This window comes from Centroberyx gerrardi, chromosome 1 (assembly GCF_048128805.1).
Source record: "Centroberyx gerrardi isolate f3 chromosome 1, fCenGer3.hap1.cur.20231027, whole genome shotgun sequence".
Classification (NCBI taxonomy): Eukaryota; Metazoa; Chordata; class Actinopteri; order Beryciformes; family Berycidae; genus Centroberyx; species Centroberyx gerrardi.
In genome coordinates, this window is record NC_135997.1 from 15,695,079 (window position 1) to 15,715,512 (window position 20,434).

General features: G+C 39.3%; 2 protein-coding genes across 7 annotated transcripts in view; both read left to right on the forward strand.

The window, feature by feature from the left end:
• nfat5b (nuclear factor of activated T cells 5b) overlaps positions 1–4,824 on the forward strand; it is a 40,911-nt gene extending 36,087 nt beyond the window's left edge. For all 5 annotated transcript variants that reach the window (XM_071910013.2, XM_071910014.2, XM_071910015.2 and 2 more), the window contains 2 exons: positions 266–515; positions 712–4,824. In XM_071910013.2, coding sequence (XP_071766114.2) covers positions 266–504 — 239 coding nt within the window. In that variant the 3' untranslated portion in view covers positions 505–515; positions 712–4,824. The remainder of the gene's footprint in view (positions 1–265; positions 516–711) is intronic.
• A 3,440-nt stretch (positions 4,825–8,264) lies between these two features.
• kars1 (lysyl-tRNA synthetase 1) lies at positions 8,265–19,132 on the forward strand. 2 transcript variants are annotated; one of them, XM_071910031.2, is made up of 15 exons: positions 8,281–8,325; positions 9,008–9,175; positions 9,635–9,779; positions 9,885–10,050; positions 10,162–10,255; positions 10,698–10,884; positions 11,405–11,530; positions 11,709–11,828; positions 12,281–12,443; positions 13,797–13,970; positions 14,292–14,377; positions 14,479–14,564; positions 14,907–15,033; positions 15,128–15,271; positions 18,398–19,132. In XM_071910031.2, exons 2-15 carry the CDS (start codon positions 9,036–9,038, stop codon positions 18,470–18,472), a joined length of 1,833 nt encoding a protein of 610 aa, XP_071766132.1. In that variant the 5' UTR covers positions 8,281–8,325; positions 9,008–9,035; the 3' UTR covers positions 18,473–19,132. The 2 variants fall into 2 exon arrangements, with proteins under 2 accessions (XP_071766133.1, XP_071766132.1); XM_071910032.2 differs by lacking the exon at positions 9,008–9,175 and having other exon boundaries at positions 8,265–8,325.
• The last annotated feature ends 1,302 nt before the right edge of the window (positions 19,133–20,434 follow it).

Genomic DNA, 20,434 nt, shown 5'->3' on the forward strand with positions numbered 1-20,434 from the left:
GAAATTCTGGGATGCTTTTGCTAATTATTAACATGTAATTTTACTTTATTTAAATGTAGATGAAACAACATGCGCTATAGACATCTATTTTATCAACTGAAGCAAAACCAAACATGAATTTATGCATAAAAAACACAAAGCAACCAGATACATCAGATTCTCACGTCATGATAGAACATCCATCATGAAATCAATATGTATTGATGGGATGTTGTAAGGTAGTGTGGCCACATTTTGACTAACCTTTTCTGTCCACCCCTTGCAGATTGTGGCCAGCTGATAAACACTCCTGGAACTACGCTGTCAGATCAGATTATAGCCATCAGTCAGTCTGGCCAGAACCAGAGAGAGAGTGACGCACACATCCAGTCCCTTCTCAACCAGTCGCTGTCAGAATCTGGGACTCTGCAGAACAGCATGGCTGCTTCTCAGAATATGGAGAAGATTGATGACCTGTTGGTTAGCTTGCAGGAGCCAGGCAGCAACTTAACTCGATCCTACTAACCTTCATACAGGTTCATATTTTTATTGGTTATTTATTTAATCATTTCAAGATATAGTCAAAATAGTCAAAATACTGTCTTTGTTGACAATTATATGCTTATAAACTTACATTTAACTGCATCATGAAGGTTGAGACATATGTGCTTATAGTATCTGATACATTGAATGTTTTGATGGCCTACTAACACATGAATTGGTCTCCTGTAGGATCCTGGAAGACTGACTGGGAAAGAGCAGTGAAAGTTGAACTGAACTTTGTAATGTGCTGCTGTTCTTGGTGAGCTATTCTCTTCTCAAAGAGCAGTCTTCATGAAGATACTTCAGAGTGGCATGGATGATAACCGTTTCTTTATGGACAAAAATATCCAGACAAGGACCTATAAATTCAGTTGGGATTTTTTTTGTTTTTTTGTCAATACATATAATAGAATATTTGTTGTGTCCCCAACAGCTGTCAGTGTGGCCATTGTAATGAAGAAAGTCATCTCCAGCTGTGAATGAAACATATGTCTCTGTTTCTGATATTTAGCCATCTCCACAGTGCACAGATAGCACTTTTAGCAAAGACGTTAGTAGCTAGCATATCATTCTGTATTTTCCAAAACCAGACTGTCAGTTTGCTACTGCTTAGAACACACTCTCATTTTATACCTTACAAAGAGTTGACTATTTTAGGAATGTTAGATGGTAGAAATATAACATATACTGGCAAAGAATATATTTTTTACATTTTTCATTCAGCACTTTACGATGCTCTTCTCTGTGACCAGTTACTCATAAAGGGTACAGTCCCACCAGAGGTGTTGTTTTTTAACGGTTGCCTCGTCCTCATCGTTTACAGTGACAAGGACACATTTCTTAACACATCGCGAAACATCGGGAGCTGGGAGGCGCATAGCACACGGATCAGAAATACAGATAGACAGTTTAACACTCGACTAGTCAACTCCTCCGCAAACATATCTCTACTGGATTCATACCTTAAGTTAGCTCCCACATATCTCATTTATTAGACAGACAATCATTTGCTCTCTACTACTTAATTGCTCATGTATGCCCATGAGTTAAATAGGTAGTTTTATCATTCTCATTTTGTGATATAACAGTACATCTCATTGCCAGCTATCTTACTACTAATGCTACTACTATTACTACTACTACTCATTCCCGAAAATACATTTACATACCTTGAACATTATGTATATTTCTTCCTGAAAGCCAGCTTAGAAGGCCGGGTGAATGAGGACAAATGTGTATCAAGAGGGGGGGAAAAAATCAGCCTTCACATCATGTAATTTTAGTTGACATAAAACTAAAATATTTGTGTTTTCTTATTTGAGTACATGCACACCTATATTATAACCATTCTGTATGCATGTCCTGTGCACATGCTTAGAGTGTATATTATTATGTTTGTCATTATATAGTTATGTGTTTTAGTGCCATTTTCATGGCATGATGCGTCAGGCACGCATAAACTGGAATAGTATTCTTAGACCAGCTAGAGCCTTTTCTCCAATTTTATCAATGTGATGGATTTAGTGAATGTCGCCATGTTGTGGAGAAGCAGAAGCTCCTTCATTGTTTTATCGTGTCCAGGCCGGTGTTACCATGCGGAGTAGAGCCCATCGTGTGTGTTGTCTTATAAATGCAAACAGTTCAAGTCTGACACAATTAAGTCTCTTGCCTATAGTTGGCCAGTGTTTGGTCACCTCAGGACCCAAGTTTGACTCAAGTCTTGTTTTACTTTCATCCTGATGACAGGCCAGTTTTATGGCTCATGAGTTGTTATTTTCATTTATGTTGTTTCCGACTTGCCATATGACAACAAGGAGAAGGTAGCTGAAATGACTGGATCGGTTTTTCGTTTTGCCTCCAAAATGTAGATGTTTCAAAGTTGATCTCATTGTTAGGCATGATATCCTGCTGCCAAACTGTTTTTTTTCTGTTATTTGTTAGTATTGTGCTGGAAAGGAACCATAATTGTGTCGTGTTTAGTCTCAGTCTAAGTATATGCATGAACAAGGGGCTGGTCTCTGACGACGACAAGAGTAGCTCAGTTGAATGTCTCAATTGTTATCTTGTTGTCTATGTACTGTATGTTAGAAAGACTTCTAAACACCATTACATTTTATACACTTTAAAAACAAGCATTGTTTTGTGATGGAGATGATGTAAAAATCCATTTGGTAATGTGATTTGTGGGAGCGATGGTGTGTCCCTGTCGCCCACACCGGAGCTTGAGCTGAGTTCTTTTTGGTTTTTAAAGGGACCCTACTCCTGAAGGCAACCTTACTTTGGAGAAAAGAGCTATCTGTGATTGGCTTTCTTCAACTTGTGAAATAGTAGAACTTGTGTTTCCAATATAGACATGAGTATTTATGATTTTTTTTTTTTTTTTTTTTTTATTACCAGATTTACAAATACTTTATCATATTTTTTTATTGGTGTAGTACCTGTACTTCTTTTCAGAGAAGCATATCTAATTTATTTGTGTGTTTGGTATTATCTAAATTGTATCCCATAATTCTTGTGTTCAAATTGATCTAATTGTATTGATACCAGCAATGTGATTTGGCCCCACACCTCTTGAAGCTGTAACTGGCACCATGTGATGCCTGGTGTTTTGAAATGGGATTGAAAAGTGCTATGTACACTATGAATAACACGTACATTCCTGTGCACAGTTTTCCCTTTGTGATTTTGGACAGGTTTAGCTGTATTAATATACATATCATGTGTTTGTCCAAGGCTGATGATTGGTTTCATTGGATCATTGTCACAACAAGCTTTTCAACCTCTTGACCAAACAGATTACAGTAAGCCATGCAAAGGGCAAAGCACCAACAAACATCAACAACGTTTTTATTGTCCAAATCAAACATCCTTCAAAATAGGACCAATTAATTTGATGATTTTAAATATTAGTATACTGTATATATTTTTACAGTGTAGCTGTAAATGTATCTCACGTAGGTTCAAAATGTTTTTTGTTTGTTTTTGTTTTCTAACACAAGGGTATTTTACCTTCACACTGGGGAAAAAAATATTCTGACTGTTTGAATTACAGCTCCCGCATTTCTGTATTCACGATGTAATTGGAGAGTAACAAAATATAATATGGTGAATTGTGACTCGTTATACAGTAACTACTAATTCTAGTCAAAAGAGGGAGACTGGGCACTGTTAGTGGTGTATTTTTCCTAAAGACGCTACAGAATCTAACAAATCTTCCTATTTATAGCAATAGAACCAGCTGTGTCATTTTTTTTTTTTATTTCACATTTTGTCACTACCGGTTATTGTAATAACAGAAGAAGAAAAAGGGCGCAGCTATTGCAAGTGTTACCAAGCATTCAAATGTTGCCTACAAATTTCACAAGTAATGAGCTGTGACTAAAGAGCTAGGCGAGCACTTTCAGTGATGTGAACCAGTGGAGGCAGAGGCAGAGTTAATGGACAACTTCCACATTCTTGCCTAAACCTCTATATGGCTGATGATTCCACAGAGTAAGAGATATATTTTAGAGCGTATCGGTGAGATCCTTGAACATTAGTAGATACATGTGCCTTGAGAAACTTTTCTAGTAGAGACCAGATTTATGTTTTACCATTGTTGCCTGTTTAACTCACCACTGGCACTATAGCAGTGATGATTAGCCCTCAATAACTAGAATGTTGCAAGCCATAAGACTGAGTGTGCTTCAAATGCTCTACAACAGTGACCAGATAAATGTAGTGTTGTGCAATTTCTGTCATGCATCTAACCTGTTTGTACTGAAGTATCCATTGCATTTATGTTGTACAACGTAGATGCAGACGATTTTTTCCTGAAACTGCTATGCAGCTAATATAAATGTAGATCTGTTACTTTTTGAATATATATTTTTCTATATAGCCTCTCCATTTTTCATCGTAAAGGAGACAACAAAATAGATATTCTAATTCTATCAATTATTTATGTTGCTTGTTGAAATACTTTCTGATGCTTTGTGTGCCGCCTGAAATGGATTTTAATTCTTTTTGTCAGTCAAGAGAAATGCAGATTTCACTTTTATCTAAACAACCTTCCCACACATGGGGTCATTTTTTTTAGTATTTTGTGTAACAAGGGTCAATAGTTGTTTGTCAATCTTCTTATCATGTCTTGCTTGGGGGTTTTTTTTTATGCAGAGGCTTCCTTTATACCCAGGAAAACTGTTTACTAGTGCGGTGGTTCCTGAGCCTTTTGATTTCTCTCAGGGCCTCTCCGAGTCACTGGGACTCCAAATGTTTCACACGTCATTTGTCATTCAGGCCAATAAAAGTTAATACAAACCAGATGCATGTTTTGTTTTTCCCCATAAATTAAAGTCGCAATGAAACAGCATTTTGAGAGCATCTTGCTTCCTTCATGTGATGTGGCGGGACATGATGTGGGGAGGGGTCATTCAAAAGTGTAAACCAATGGGATGTCAGTTAGGGAGAGAAACAGTTTTATTTGATGGGAAGGACGGAGGGGCGGGATGGTTTTATTGGTTGGAAGTCACCGCTAAATATTGTCCTTTTTCCAGGAAGTAAAAGTAATGGGATTTTCATATTAAAATACAAGAAAATATATATATACTTTTTTTCCCCTTATTTTTTGGCATGAATTGTCAAATAGGTGTATGGCATGATAATTAATTAATGATAATGTTAATAAGCTAAAAAGGCAAAAAAAGTCATTTTTCATTTCAGCGTGACTTTAAGAACATCAGGAATTCAGAATTATAAAATGTCTTAAATGTCATTTTTAAAACAGTTTGTTGCTGATTTGTTCTGAGTGTAATATTATTAATTTGCCTTAAATTTAAGACCCATTCCTGCTCCACATGCCTATGAGATCTTTAAAGTCCCGTCACTCCAAATACAAGTGAACCACTCTGCTAGTAAACTTGTTAGCCTTTTTTAGGTCCTGGAAATGGCGAGGGGAAAGATGCCTTTATGTTTCTAACCATGTCAACAACTGTCAAATAATCACCCTTGGGGAAAAAAACTCTGTATTTTTGGCTTTTGTTGGGGCATTTGTATACTCTTGCAAATATATTTCTGTAAACCTGCTGCTATCTATATTAAAAAAATATACTGTAAAGCTTTTGAGCTTTAATTATGTAATTTTTGGTGTAAAAAACGGCACAAGAATACATTGAGTGCAGGGTGAGGATGAGCGTTGATTCAGAAATTCATCCTCTTAGCATTAATTGTTACCATGCTAAAATGGCTGCAAAGTTGACAAAACCACCTGCCACAACCAAACGTTCATGACATTTGGCTGATGGCTGGTGGGAGTTTTTCACCCTGATTTAGAGAGTTAGATTCATATGGGTTAGATTTAACAACATAGCAAGAAATTGTTAATTTGTAAATTTATTATTTATTTAAGTGATGCCATCCACTTCACCACAGCTTGTCCAGAGCTCTTTCTGGAGGAAAGCCAGAGGTTTTCTGAAATGGAGAATCTCAAAGCAAACAGTTTCATTTTTCATTACATAAACATGTGGAGTCCGGGTTTGAGTCATGCTGACTTAAAAATTGAGCAACTGATTGAGTTTTAACTACAGCTGCTGAAACAAGACTTCACCCCCTTGACTTTTAACATCTTGCTTTTAGAGCATTTTAAAGCCCATTTATTTGTGATTTTTATACTTCCCAGCAGGGAAAATCAGTTGTTCTAAAAAATTCTGCAAAAATGTAAAACTCTAACTCTAAAATCTTTAAAAAGAATTCATTCCTTTAAGCTAAATAATATTTCTTTGTATTATCTTTTGTTAAACAGACATCATCTTTAGACTGTATTTAGAGGTTTTGAAAAATATTTTTCTCTCAAAATGGTTTTAATTCTGTCTTCACCAGGTGTTGTGTGGACTTGCCCACAGTGTGGGATATGTGGGAGGGTTTGGATTTATATTGTCTTTTAACTGTCAGTGACTGCAGTCAGATTTCATCCATAAATGTATAACGTAGAAGAATAAGCATTAAAAAAGGAGATTAAAGAGAGAAAAACCTTTGCCTTTACCAAAACACAGGATATGATGTAACTATCTCTTGTGCAACTTTGGGAAACACCTAGTGTATGTAGAAATGGATTTTAGAGAGCTGGTATGTCACCTCCCAGTTTACTTCACTACTGTTTCAGTGAATTAAGCCCATATGGGGCAGCACATGAGCCAAAAAGGTTCCCTAAATAGACAATTATTCAATTGACTTCTCACACTTGTGATAAACAAGATTAGTAGCATAACAATTTCAAGTGAAGTTTTATCCATAATCAATAAAAACACATTTGGGATTTGATCCTGATTTTAGATCACAGCGTATGCACCTGCACATAATAATCTATTTCTTCACCTTACCTGAGTTTTTACATTTCTAAGACTTATTTGTACAAATATAGCTCCACTACTTCCATATACCTATAAGAAAGACTTTTCTGTCACATCCTGCCGTATGGATCAGAAATCCTACAGCTCACCTGGGATTTGAAGCTGTGACTCACAACACACAGGTCAAAACAGCAGGAGACCAACTGCCTGACTTGACAACTAGGCTACAGTATGTTTGAGTGTCATTATAGACTGGGACTAGATCTTGGCAAAAGCAAAGGAGAAAGTCAAAGAAACAAGGTGAGCTCAATCTAGCATCACTCTTCAAGCTTGAGTCTACCGAAATGGTTGTGTGTTGAAAGGCAAACTATTTATTTATTGAAACTATTATTTGTTTCTTGCTTTTTGAAGAAATGAGCTGTGTCACTTTGTCATCCAGACAGGTGGTGGCTTATTCTGGAAGTTTTTGAAAGACAGGATTTTTGAGTCTGTTCTACTGGGCACATTCTCTTACTACTGATGTCAAGAGCCTTTTATGTCTTTATACAGTTTATAAAGAGTAGGTTATAACTTCATCTGGTGTATAAGTAAACCTTGATGTGCAGCCACTGTAGCCATCCTTTTATCTCCCTCTTTGCTTTGTCTCCATTGCAGGGAGACTATAATGACGTTTCCAGATGACAGCCTGATGTGCCAGGCTTGCTGCTTCAGCTGCTGCTTTGCTTAAGTATGTCAGAGTGAGGAGGAGTGTCAGAGGTTTACAAAAGATCTACACAGCCACTCTGATCTGGTTGGCTCATCTTCAGAGAGTCTTTCTACCGTCTTTGTCACTGCTCACAGAGTTCATAATAAAACTGACTTTCCAGAAGAATGTTTTTTTTTTAGTTTTTTTTTTTACTATAGTAGTTATTGGTAATTTCGACATATGTAATATAAAAGTGACAATAATATCCCCCTGAAAAATGGGATTCAAAATGTTTCTATGAGTACTATATGAGATAGTTCTCAGAAGAAACCTATGAAAGTGATCTTGACAGAAGCCTATAAAGTGGATGCTGCCCATGGAACCAGTAGGGTAAGAGGAATAACTGACTGTATATCTACAACTACGGTGCAATTGGGAAAAACCCTTTTTTACTGAGGATACACCGATTTAAAGTAGTGGACAAACTGGAAGTCACCACGTTTGATCATGAAAAATCAACAGTATATGGTAAAGCCTATGCCAAAATCGATTAACTCCCGAAGAATCACCAAAGCGCGCACAACAGGACTTTCCTGACTTAACCGAGCACCGGAACGCCACAAAAGACCTGGCAACACAGCGCCGGTTTACCCATTTCCGACAGTCACCCGAACGCACCATCAAGTTCTCGCGTTCTTTTTGGGCTGCGTCGCGTCCCCGGCGCATTTCGGAGCGCAGCATCAAGAAGATGGCTGACGTGACAGCGGTGGACGGAGACAAACTCAGCAAAAAGTGAGCTTATTTATTTCCTCCCTCCATTGTAAATCGTTTCCAAATCCTTACGTAGTGTTTTTCTTGTAAGGGGTTTTGCGCTTAGACCGGCATTATAGATTGAAGGCGGTTATGTAATGTTGCACAGTATTACATCAGGTCAAAGCATGATAGTGAAGTGAGGGTTCCATATGGTCTTATGCCACAGGCCTACACTTCCCAGCAGTCAATTCGGGTCGAGGCACTGTGTACATTAGGTGGTAATTGTAGTTTTGAACATGGTCGGATGCCTATTTCACTTAACGCTTTTCTTTCTATTTAGCCATTTAGTAGAACTACAAAATCCATAGTGCATGTACAGAAATGTCCGCCACCCTTCGCTCGTTTGTAGTTTCATTTTCTGATGTTATAGAAAGCACACTGTTCTGGGTACCAATTTCCTTTAACGGAGCCATTTGGTGGTATAAATGGTAGATGTTTAACAGCGTGGAATAAATCATTGTTGAAATGGTGTTAATTATGTTCCCCTGCCTTTCTTTTCCTTGCTAGTAATGTCATGGCAACCTCTTGGCTATTGATTTTTTTTTCATCACTGTTAGATTGGATATGATTTCTGTCCAGTATGGTGTAGTAGAAAGTAAGAGTGTTGGTGCTGCATGGGCCAAAGACAGCTTTTGCAGTGTGTGTGTATGTCTCTCCTCAGGTCTGGCCACTGACTGGTGTAGCTCAGTATGCTGTGTGTGGTCAGGGCGGCCAGGCAGCAGTTGTGCCAAGCCTTTGGGGTCAGGGCACAGTGGTTAAAATGTGCGACCCCCTGTACAGCCGCAGCCCCACCTCTAGTTTACGGGAACCGCTGGAGAGGTGACAAAAGGTTGGTGGCTTTTCCATTCCAATGAGAAAAACACCCAACCTTTTGTCATCGTAACATGTGGTCCACTTCCCTTCCTTCCCTTCCCTCTGCCTTACTTGCATGGTTGTTGTGCTTTGCTGTTGTTGTTTTTCGACATACTGTAACCTTGGTTTTCCAAACCTCAGACATCAACTGAATAGAAAACAAATCACAAATCCTGGTTATGTGGAGACGTATCTAATTGCGTACAGTTGTAGAAATATATTTGTTGGTATGCAGGCATGTTCGACTTAAAGTTTAGTATTCAGAATAACGTTAAAGTGTAAATGTATTTAAACAACCTGAACATTTCACCAATATGAACTTCTCCATTCCTGGGGTGTTTGAGGTTCGCTTGTAGTTCCAACAGTAGCAGCCAAGTTAGAAGTCTGATCCGTGCTTCTTATTCTTCTTCTTCTTTGATTCCTCCTTTCTTGTCAGTGAGCTGAAGAGGCGAATGAAAGCCGACAAGAAGGCAGCTGAGAAGGAAGCCAAAACCAAAGAGCAGGTGGACCAGAAGAAGGAATCCAATGACCAAGGGGTGCAGAATGCATTTGGGGCAGATGAGGAGACTCTTGACCCTAATGTGAGTTTTGTGGATGTGCATACCTTACATTTCACTTATCCAACCCTTAATTAATATATATATTATATAACTAATAACTTATCATCTGTTTTCCCTATAATGTAGCAATACTACAAGATCCGCACCCAGGCCGTCCAAGCGCTGAAGGGCACAGCAGAAGACCCGTACCCACACAAATATCATGTAGATTTGTCACTCACAGAGTTCATTGAGAAATACAATAACCTGCAGCCTGGAGAGCAGCTAACAGATGTTGTTCTCACTGTGTCAGGTACTAAGAATATTTTGCAAATTTAAGATACTTAAGCCACTATTGTGTTTGTATAATTCTGCAGTCATTTCCTAGTGACAAACAAAGTCAAGCTTCATATGTGATTGGCAGGCCGGATCCATGCCAAGAGGGCTTCTGGTGCCAAGCTGCTCTTCTATGACCTGCGAGGGGAAGGCAGCAAGCTGCAAGTTATGGCAAACTCAAGGTACAGAATGAAACCTCTGGGTGGGTGTTTGCTGAAAGGGGATATTGATATTAAGTATATTTTTAGGGCTGCAACTAAAAATTATTATTATTATCGATTATTTTTTCCGATTAATCATTTAGTCTATAAAAAGTCAAAAATAATGACAAAGTCTGACCAGCAGCCAAAAAAAAGTATTCATTTTATAATGATATCAAACAGAGAAATGCAAGCAAATCTTAGCATTTAAAGCTGTAACAAGCAAATGTTTGGTATTTTTACTTGATTGATTAATCAATTAGCAAAATTCTAATCAATTAATTTTCTGTCGATCAACTAATCGTTTCAGCACTGCACATCTTACAGTAAAATCAGCACCCATACTATAAATGTTTTTTCCCCGTGTGAACACTTTTGAGTGTCCTGTTTTCGTTTCTTCATGTCTCCCTTTTGTCCCTGTCAGGAGCTACAAGTCTGAGGACGACTTTGTGGCCATCAACAACAAGCTGCGGCGTGGTGACATCATCGGTGTCCGTGGTAACCCAGGGAAGACAAAAAAGGGGGAGCTGAGCATCATTCCCATAGAGATGACGCTGCTGTCGCCTTGTCTGCACATGTTGCCCCACCTCCACTTTGGCCTCAAAGACAAGGTGAGACTTTCACTGCGTTCATTTAGGGTCCGCACAAAAAGCCTCTTCTTTTCTGTCTGGGGAATGAAACACTCGCCACCATGAGCAAAATATGCCGTCAAAATAGACGTTTCATGCTATGTTGCCCTTGAAAAGGTCACAGAATTGAAAAAGCAATTGATTATGCAAACATGCAACGGAATTACAGAGCGATGATTTAGAGGATCGTTCAGTTTCTCACAGGCACATTTTGGTATTTTGTGTAGACTGTAAATCTCAGTTCAATCCATTTTTAATTCAGGCTGCAACATCACAAAATGCGGAAAAGGTCAACGGGTTTAAATACTTTCTCAAGGCATTGTAATTAATGTCTTCATTATTCTTTTTATGTCCCACAAAATCTCCTTATCTTTCGGTTTGACTCTGGTCACGCTGCCCCCATGTCGAGGGGAACAAGACAAGCTGCCCTGTCATGATTGATAATTCACACCAAAGTAATGTTCAGCTGTTTCTCACCATTGTGTCTTCTTTCTTTCCAAAGGAGACACGATTCCGTCAGCGCTACTTGGATCTGATCCTCAACGACTATGTGAGACAGAAGTTCATTACGCGCTCCAAAATCATCACCTACCTGCGCAGCTTCCTGGACCAGCTGGGATTTTTGGAGGTAAGATAAATTGTTAAAATGTCCGTTTACACAACACATATCGCTCTCGAGTTATTTATGAGCCAAAGGCTTTTTGTAGAAGTATGTTGTTCCTGCTATTTTGTACATTTGTCGCACATTTCAGGCAGCTGAAAATAAATCATTGTAAGATTGCTTTGCTGAAACATTCTCTATTTAGATTGAGACACCAATGATGAACCTTATTCCCGGTGGAGCAGTGGCCCGTCCGTTCGTTACGTACCACAATGAGCTGGACATGAACCTCTACATGAGAATTGCTCCTGAGCTCTACCACAAGGTAACGTGCCTTTTTAATATTCATCACAAACAATAATCAAAGATCAGTGTTGGAGAGAGTATTTTACTAAGCTGTGAGCAAATTTAAAATATTTTACATAGTTTTTGATTGTAATCATGTGCAGTTAGTTTACATTGATGTTTTGGGGCTCCATTCGTATTACTTATATGTGAAGTGACTGTAATCTTTAATGTGAGGGTGTTTTCAGCCAAATATCAAAACATATCAAAACAACAGTTAAAGAACTACAGGCATTTACAAAAAGGCTGTAGTTGTTCAACTGCTCTTCAGTGTGAAAATACCCACACATTAAAGTTGACAGTCCTGAAACTGGTAGTCATTGTGTCATTTCATCTTCATTGTGTTGAGTAAGCCAAAATATCATGTGTCAATATCAAATGTTGTCTAAATATTCATGCAGTTCACTGTATACCATGATGTTTTATCCCCAGATGCTGGTGGTTGGTGGGATAGACAGAGTGTATGAGATCGGGCGTCAGTTCAGGAACGAGGGCATCGATCTGACCCATAATCCAGAGTTCACCACCTGTGAGTTCTACATGGCTTATGCAGATTACCATGACTTGATGGACATCACAGAGAAACTCCTCTCAGGTAAGTGAAGACTCATAGTCAGCTCTATAGGATTTTTTTTTTTTTTCAGAAGTTGAATTGCAATTCTATATAGGCAATACATTAATAGATTGAATGAAGAAAGATGAGCCTGCCATACTGATGTGCAAAAGGTGGTTAAACTCTTCATAAATAAAAAGGTAAACTGAGTTGAGGTGAGTTTACCCTCCACTACGTCCCTGTACATGACAAGTTTGCTCCCACAGCTCTTTATCAACAGCCTCATAAAAAGCATGAGAGTCACATCTCTTCAACTTCAAGATCCATATTATGGTTGTAAACGAGCTGGATCTGCTCTGATTTATTGATGTGAGTTCTGGATGTCATAAGTACGTACGTGACATTACACTTACAACAACATGCTAGCTAAATTAAAATACAGAGTAGCCCTAACTCATGTTTACCTATATCAGAGTGTTGGGCAATTTAATGTCACTGACAACTAAAAAGTATGTACTGTCTAGCACAGTGATGGGCAATGGAGGGCAGAGAGTCTGCAGGTTTTCATTTCAACCAAAGATTAAATCATTTCACTGATTAGCTCACTTTCAACCAGAGAGGAACTAATCAGTGAAATCAGCTGGTGCATTGTTTGGTTGCACATGGTTGCTCATCACCGTTTGTTGTCTAAATAAGTGGTGTTGCTAAAAGATCAGAAGTGTTGCCTGTATCCATGATTGTCATGAAAAAACACTACTTTTTTTGCTGCTCACAGCTGGCAATCACGTAACTAGTGATAAGCTAGTTTTCACTGGTTTGGTCAAGGTGGTATCAATGTGTATTGCCCATCTCTAGTCTTATCGCATACCACATGCAACCAGTGTAGAGCATACCGTTTCACTTTTGTTTTGACCAGATGCTCTGTAGCACCGGATGAGATTCAGCAGGGCCAAAACCACAGTACTTTCCACTGTGGTGACGCAGGACTAAAACAAAGCGAAACAGAATGTGGAGATCGGTCTGATAGGCGTCTACAAGGCTCCTAATATCAATGCCTTGATCACTTTCAGGACAATATCCCACATTAAAAACAAAAATTACCTTTTTAAACATTTTTATCTGTCTTATTGAGGATAGCATTGTCTAAACAGGATTTCAGTGACATGTTTCAAAAACTTTATTGCCATTATGTGATGTAATGCCATGGTGCTTTTCAAAGGTCCATCTCTTCTTAGTGTCTTCTCAGTCATGTGCGAGTTTGTCTGTCACTTTACAGTTAGGATCCCAGTTTGTTTCTACAGCCTTACACCTGGGCTGTCCTGTATAAGCATGTAATGAACAAATCTGTGTAACTCTATTTCCTTAACTCAGTGGTTCTTTGCTTCTCCCCTCCAGGAATGGTGAAGCACATCACTGGAGGGTACAAGGTGACTTATCACCCCGACGGTCCGGAGGGACAGGCCTATGAGATCGACTTCACTCCACCTTTCAGAAGAGTCAGCATGACACATGACCTGGAGAAGCAGATGGGCGTCAAATTCCCTCCTGCTGACACCTATGACAGTGATGGTGAGAAGCTATAGGAACTCAGAGCGATACGTGTGAAGAGAACTGCCTGTAAAGGAAACTTTCTGTCTTTCTTTCTTTTCTGAGGTGTTTTTATAAACCCTTTTTATCTCCCTTTCACAAACTTCTGTTTTTTTGTATCATTGTATTTGTTCACTATTTTATACCTTCACTTCTAAATGTTGTACAAATAATTTCAACTAAGTCACTAAAGTTGCCAGTTATACTTTGTTGTTCATGTCATATTTCATGAGATATTTCATAAGGTGAAATGCATAGGAATTCAATTCCTAAAATCACCCACTGTCTTGTTGTCTTCTTCAGAGACACGTAAATTCTTCGATGACCTGTGTGCTCAGAAAGGAGTGGAGTGTCCTCCACCCAGAACCACTGCCCGCCTCCTCGACAAGGTGCTCTGCTGATAAACCATCTGACATGTGTTGCAATCTCTTCATAAATGATTTATTTTTTACTTTTAGATCATTACTAATCGCAGTTTCTTTTCCTGCAGTTGGTGGGAGATTTCCTTGAAGTCACTTGCATCAACCCCACATTTATCTGTGATCACCCTCAAATCATGAGCCCCTTGGCAAAATGGTGAGGAACTTCTCAGGTTTTACCCTGTTAAATATCCGTTAGAAAACTCCTATAGTACTTAACATTTAAAAGTAGGTGCTGTTACTATTAGTCAACCCTGTACAAGGGAAGGCTTCCTGTAGAAGCCGTGTGAATGTTTCTGCTCCAGTTTTTAGCTTGAAGCTGCTAGATTAGCATCTGCCCAGTCTGTGTGATTTGAAGTCATAAATATTTGCAGTCAGTTGCATCAGCAAACCAACACACAATCACAGTATTGTATAAAGCTACTTAGAGCTCTTGAATTGAAGATCTGTTTCCACTTCCAGATCTGAGATGATGCTGATGTTCTCTCTCTTGTTGCAGGCACAGAACACAGAAAGGCCTAACGGAGCGTTTTGAGCTCTTTGTGATGAAGAAGGAGGTCTGTAATGCCTACACCGAGTTGAACGATCCTATTAGACAGAGGGAGCTCTTCGAGCAGCAGGCCATGGTCGGTATAAAAGAGTAAACTGCTAATTCACTGAGTGACAGTGCATGCTGATAATTTGGGTTGGACCCTCAAAGTAATTTATGTTTGATTTCAGGCCAAGGCAGAGGGTGACGACGAGGCCATGTTCATCGATGAGACCTTCTGCACAGCACTAGAGTACGGCCTGCCGCCAACTGCCGGCTGGGGAATGGGCATCGACCGTCTCACCATGTTCCTCACAGACTCCAACAACATCAAGGTAAAGCTGTCGTACAAATCATGATGCAAACTTGTTCATTTCTTTCGAGACATTCCAACCTGAACGCATTTTGTGTAGAAGCTCATTTTGATATCACAGTACGCTGCTAAGAGTTGTTATTCTAAAATACACTTTTGTTTTTTGTTTTTTTCAACCTGACTGATAAATTCTAGCTGAGGCATGAAGCTGGGATGATTGACAATAGCATAATGGCATTTTCCCTGCTAATTAGCGTTCTTGACTTTAGTATGACCCCTCCCTCCCTCCACCTCCCACTTTCACTCTCTCCATCACTGGCCAGTTTATCTTGAGTAGACGAGGCTGATTTTGAACCCCTGTGCCAAGGTAGCACCCAAAAAATTTAACCAGCACCTTTTATCTTTTTTAACAGAAAAACTGACAGTACTGTAAAATCATGACAATTTTCTATTCTGGATATACTTGGAAACATACATCAATACTAATTTATATATAATGCTAAACACAGGTGCTTGAAAACCTGGAAAGTCATGGAATTTCATGGTAACATCCAGTCCCGGAATATCCTTGAAAATTACATTTTTGATCAAATGTGCTTGAAAGTCATGGAATTAATATTTTAAAACTTCATTTTTCTTACATAAATATGCGCGTAACAACTTTTAAAACAATCTTATCAAGAAAAATATTTTAAATTTAGTCTACAGTATTTCCGAAAAGCATCATCACTGCACTGCATAGTGGGTGGGGGAGGGGCGTCTATATAACGACGTACAGGTGCCATTTTCTTCGAGCGCGAGCTTTCATCAGTGAGCTTAGATAACGTTTAAAATCTGCTTTTAAGTCGTATCGTATCTAAATTAGCAAAAACAAAAATCATACCGAGCAAGTTTCTTTAACGTAAAAACGAAGATTACAAGGACTGGCTTCAGGAAGACAAAACAAACAAATATAAGGCGGGATGTCGCTAGTGCATGAAAAAGTTTGATATCTGTGAATGGATGAAGCTGCACTCAGAAGTCATATGAAATTAAAGAAAAGGCAAAGCAGCAGTTTGACAGTGAAACGGCTTCTTTGGATCGTCTTCAAGGCCTTTATCATCTCCAGGCAGCAACATGGCTAGAGAAACCCCGTCCCCAAGCAGCAGCGTGGCTAGAGCGGGTGAAAGGATGGATAACGCCACACCCAGTACCTCCTCCTCGACAGGCATGGCCTCTTTCGTTACATAGACAGTTTAACAAAATCGAGTCAACGGGGCACTTTACACTGATCAAAGTCTAACAATATGAGGAGGACTGCGAAAGACAAGCGTGGTGAACTCGCTGTCAACAGAAGGTAGAACAATGTATGAGGCCGTTGAAATAGGATAAAAAAAAATCAAAATGTGATGGGATTGGTCAGTAGTTTATTTGGTAATCGAAATGCTTTGCCTTACATTCCATAATAGCCTGCCAGTAGTTCTGTTAGGTATTTCAGGACATGGAATCGATCATGTATGAACACAGGGTCACGTAGTTCAAAGTGGGGGCACACTGCCGACTAGTGGATACATTGTGTCGTGGCATTCGGAGTCGTCATGCGTTAGTTTGGGGATTTAAAGCTAAAAAAAAAAGTTCCATGTTGCCAGTGTATTTATCTTTTTTGTGTGGATATACAGTACTGGATTGGTTATTTTTGGTCATGGAAAATGTCCTCCTGAGTGCTTTAAAAGTCCAGGAAAGTCCTTGAATTTGAAAATCACTATAGCGTGCAAACCCTGTAAACAATAATATCTAAAACTACAAGTGCAAATCTGCACAGTGGCATGCAGCTTTAATGTGTAATCGATGTTAATAGCAAAATAGTTATTCATGATGGTAGCCATAGGGCCAGTGTAGCAAGATAGTGATCCATCACCCATAGGTGTCATCCAGCCAGGATCAGTAGCGGTTAGAGCTCAGGCAGTTCATGCTGTGTGCTAAAAATAAAAACAACAAAAACAAGCGGCACTCCAAACATCCAAAAAACAAGACCTGGGGCCAGTTACATAAAGATAGACCTAGTCTTAGACTTAAATGTGGCCTTAACTCAAACTTGCTATAGACTCTTATATTTACCTGTTTCTACTACTTCTTGTTTGCTGTAGATCTCTAACAGGTTGTTTCTGTCTCTAAACTCAGGCTCTTTCCAAAAACCAAAGATTTGCCATCTTTTATGAAATGGCTATAGTATTTTAACTTCCCACTCTGACAGTTAGGCCGACTTGTTGCCATAACAACAAAGTTCTTGACTCAAGATTAGCCAGGGGGAGGGGCTAACTTTCCTACCTCAAAATAAGTCTGTCGTAATATGTAACAGACAGTCTTAATTAGCCTAGTCCAACCTGAGATTCTAACACCAGACTATGGCTTAGACTAGTTTTAAACTAGCTTAATGCAACTGGCCCCTGGTCTAAGTTTACCATTCTGTTTTGGCTTCATCAGTCTAATGTGTTTCAGCATAAAGCCTTCATCAAAGCACCCGACACATCTCTTTGACCATCAGTTGTCGACCTAGCTTCCATGCTTTCCATTTTCTATTATATTGTCACATTTGCCAATTTTTGGGTCATTCGTGGGTGCTCAACTCATAATTACGATACCGCTGACAGCACTTGAAGGCAGCATTCCCAGAGTTTAAAACATTTATATGGGAGCCAAGATTGAGAATATACATCTCCTTGTGAGAGGAAGCCTAGCGAAGGGGATTTCCTAATTAAAAAAACAAACGGCTTTGAGTCAAGTTGACCTTTGTCAAGCTGACATTTTGATTGGTTAGAGCAGAACGGATAAAAGGAGAGAAATTTGATTTGATCAGTTATTCTATAATCTTTTACTGCTGGTTTATGTTGAGCCACTGTAAATGGTTCAATGTTTATTTCAGGTACATGGACAGTGTCAGAATTTTGTCACTGATCAATAAAATAGGTCATTTATCTGTAATGTACAGTATGTGTTAGGTATTTTTTTGCAACACACACATACATGAGCTGAACTCCACATGGCACTCCAGAATTTTCTCCAAGGCTGGCAGGTCTCACTGTTGTTTTATCACAGAAGCAGAAGCTCAACTCCTCCGCTTTCCTCCTGTGAGAAATCCCGCTCAGCTGACGATTGTTTTGTTTCCCAGGAGGTGCTGCTCTTCCCAGCCATGAAGCCTGACGACAACAAGACGGCACCACCCACAGAGGGCACCTCCGTCTAACGGCATGACCTCTGACCCCACCTGCTGACTGATCTCTGCAGGAGTCAACATGGAGTTTTGGGGGCCTGTACCCCACTGTGGCTGTCAGTGGAGTTTGCTGGTTTTGTGTTTGTTTCTTTTTAATGCCAGCCTGTTAGTAAGGTCTGATCCTTGCAGTCTACCACATTAAGGGAATTCAACTTTTCTCAGAATTACATGGGTGAATGGTAACCAACGATGAATGCTTCTTTTTTTTGTATTTCTTACGCACTTGTGATCATATTTACTGTGTCCCCCTCATTTGAGTGTAGGGGGACGTTTTAACCCAATCTCTCATCCAGATGGTGAATGGAGAGTACTTGATCAGGAAGTCATGTGTGTTCCGCTGTTGTATGTAGACCTGGATAAAAAAAGATTTGAATATGCTTTCAAATATTTAAACTAGTTGAGGTGTGCTTGATTCTTACCAGGCACACAAACATCTTAAAGAGGAGACAAATCACTTGCAAAATAGCAAAAATCAAGCACCCCTGACACTTTTAAGTATTCCAAACATATTCAGCTGTTTTTCCCAGGTCCGCTTGTATTCCTTGTATGAGAATTTTCAACATGGAGTGCAGAAATGCAATGTTCCTCTGCCAAGAAATTTAAACAACATAAGAATAAAGCTGATTAAAATTATGTGGTTTGTTTATTTGTGCGTGCATGTGGTCCCTTGTTACACATACATGAGGGTAAAGAACTGATGAATTAAATGTTTCTAAAGGGCTTAAGATTTACAAGAAAAGGGAAAGGAAATATTTTTAACCTTTATTTAGAGTTGGCAGTGACTATAGCCAACCTGGATATCTCCAAGAAACATGTGTTGGGTGGTATTTTGGACACATTTCAAAAGGTGCAAAGAATGAATGCTATTGTTTCTTTCTGTCATCTGTCTTTCTGTCACCCAGCACATACTGTATGTTAAGCCACTGGGTTCCTTTCACCTATCCTTTGAGTAGTTGGTTAGTACTGGTAGTAGTACTGGTTATAACTGCAATGCAATAAAATGGAAGCAATGGAGTCAATTATACACACCATCAGATTCAGTGATTTGCTGAACATCATCAAAGCCTTAGGCTGGTTTTAAGGATCACTAATTTAAAAAAAAGTCCTCAATTTGGATTACTTTTGGCCATTGTGTTAATTTAGCCTTTTGATACATAAACAATTTAAGCCCCTTTACTGTAAACAGGACTTACATTTTGAATAATAAACTACATTAATTAAAAATAATGATACTATAGATGTCAATGGAGTTTAAGAAAATTAAAACTGCAAAGCACAACAGAAAGAAGACAGGTCACCACCTCGCCCACCCTCCCACATAGTCAAAAGATCCCCTTTTATACACTGAGCTGTACAGTAGCCTGTTTTCTTTGTAATTGCAGGACTTCATGATAACGGCGACCTCTAGGTGGACCTAAATACAAATCTGAGGAGTGTTGGGCACAAACTGACTGTTGCAATGTTTTGGAAAAACCCATGACCTGACCCTAATGTAAAATTGGGTTAGTGGTGCAAAACCATGATTCCTGCCTAACATTATCATGGGGTCATGCGTTGTTGATTTAAGCAGATAGTTTGACATTTTCACATATTTATATTTTTATAATTTCATCATTATATTTTTCCTTATCCTCGTCTCTCTCCCTCCACCATGTTCTCTCCTGAGTTGTGAAAACTGTGGGAGGAAAACATTCTGTTAAATGGAGATTTGCACACAGCAACAACAACAACTGTCCCAAAGCCCAAACCCATGGGGGAGCAAAAGATGTAGACTCGTGCATTTAATAGTAGGGCACAATGTCAGGTTTTGTCCTGATGCACACAATGACTGGGAATACTTGGACCTGAACTCACACTCTGCACGCCCCCCCCCCCCCCCCCCTCCCCCCCGCTCTCCACCGGGAGCACGCAAAAAGGGGGATGGTGCGCGTTCCC

Coding starts and splice junctions, on each gene's coding strand:
- kars1 (XM_071910031.2), top strand. CDS start 9,036: ATGCTGTGTGTGGTCAGGGCGGCCAGGCAGCAGTTGTGCCAAGCCTTT. Junction 9,176..9,634: donor CGCTGGAGAGGTGACAAAAG/GTTGGTGGCTTT, acceptor CTTTCTTGTCAG/TGAGCTGAAGAGGCGAATGA. Junction 9,780..9,884: donor AGGAGACTCTTGACCCTAAT/GTGAGTTTTGTG, acceptor CCTATAATGTAG/CAATACTACAAGATCCGCAC.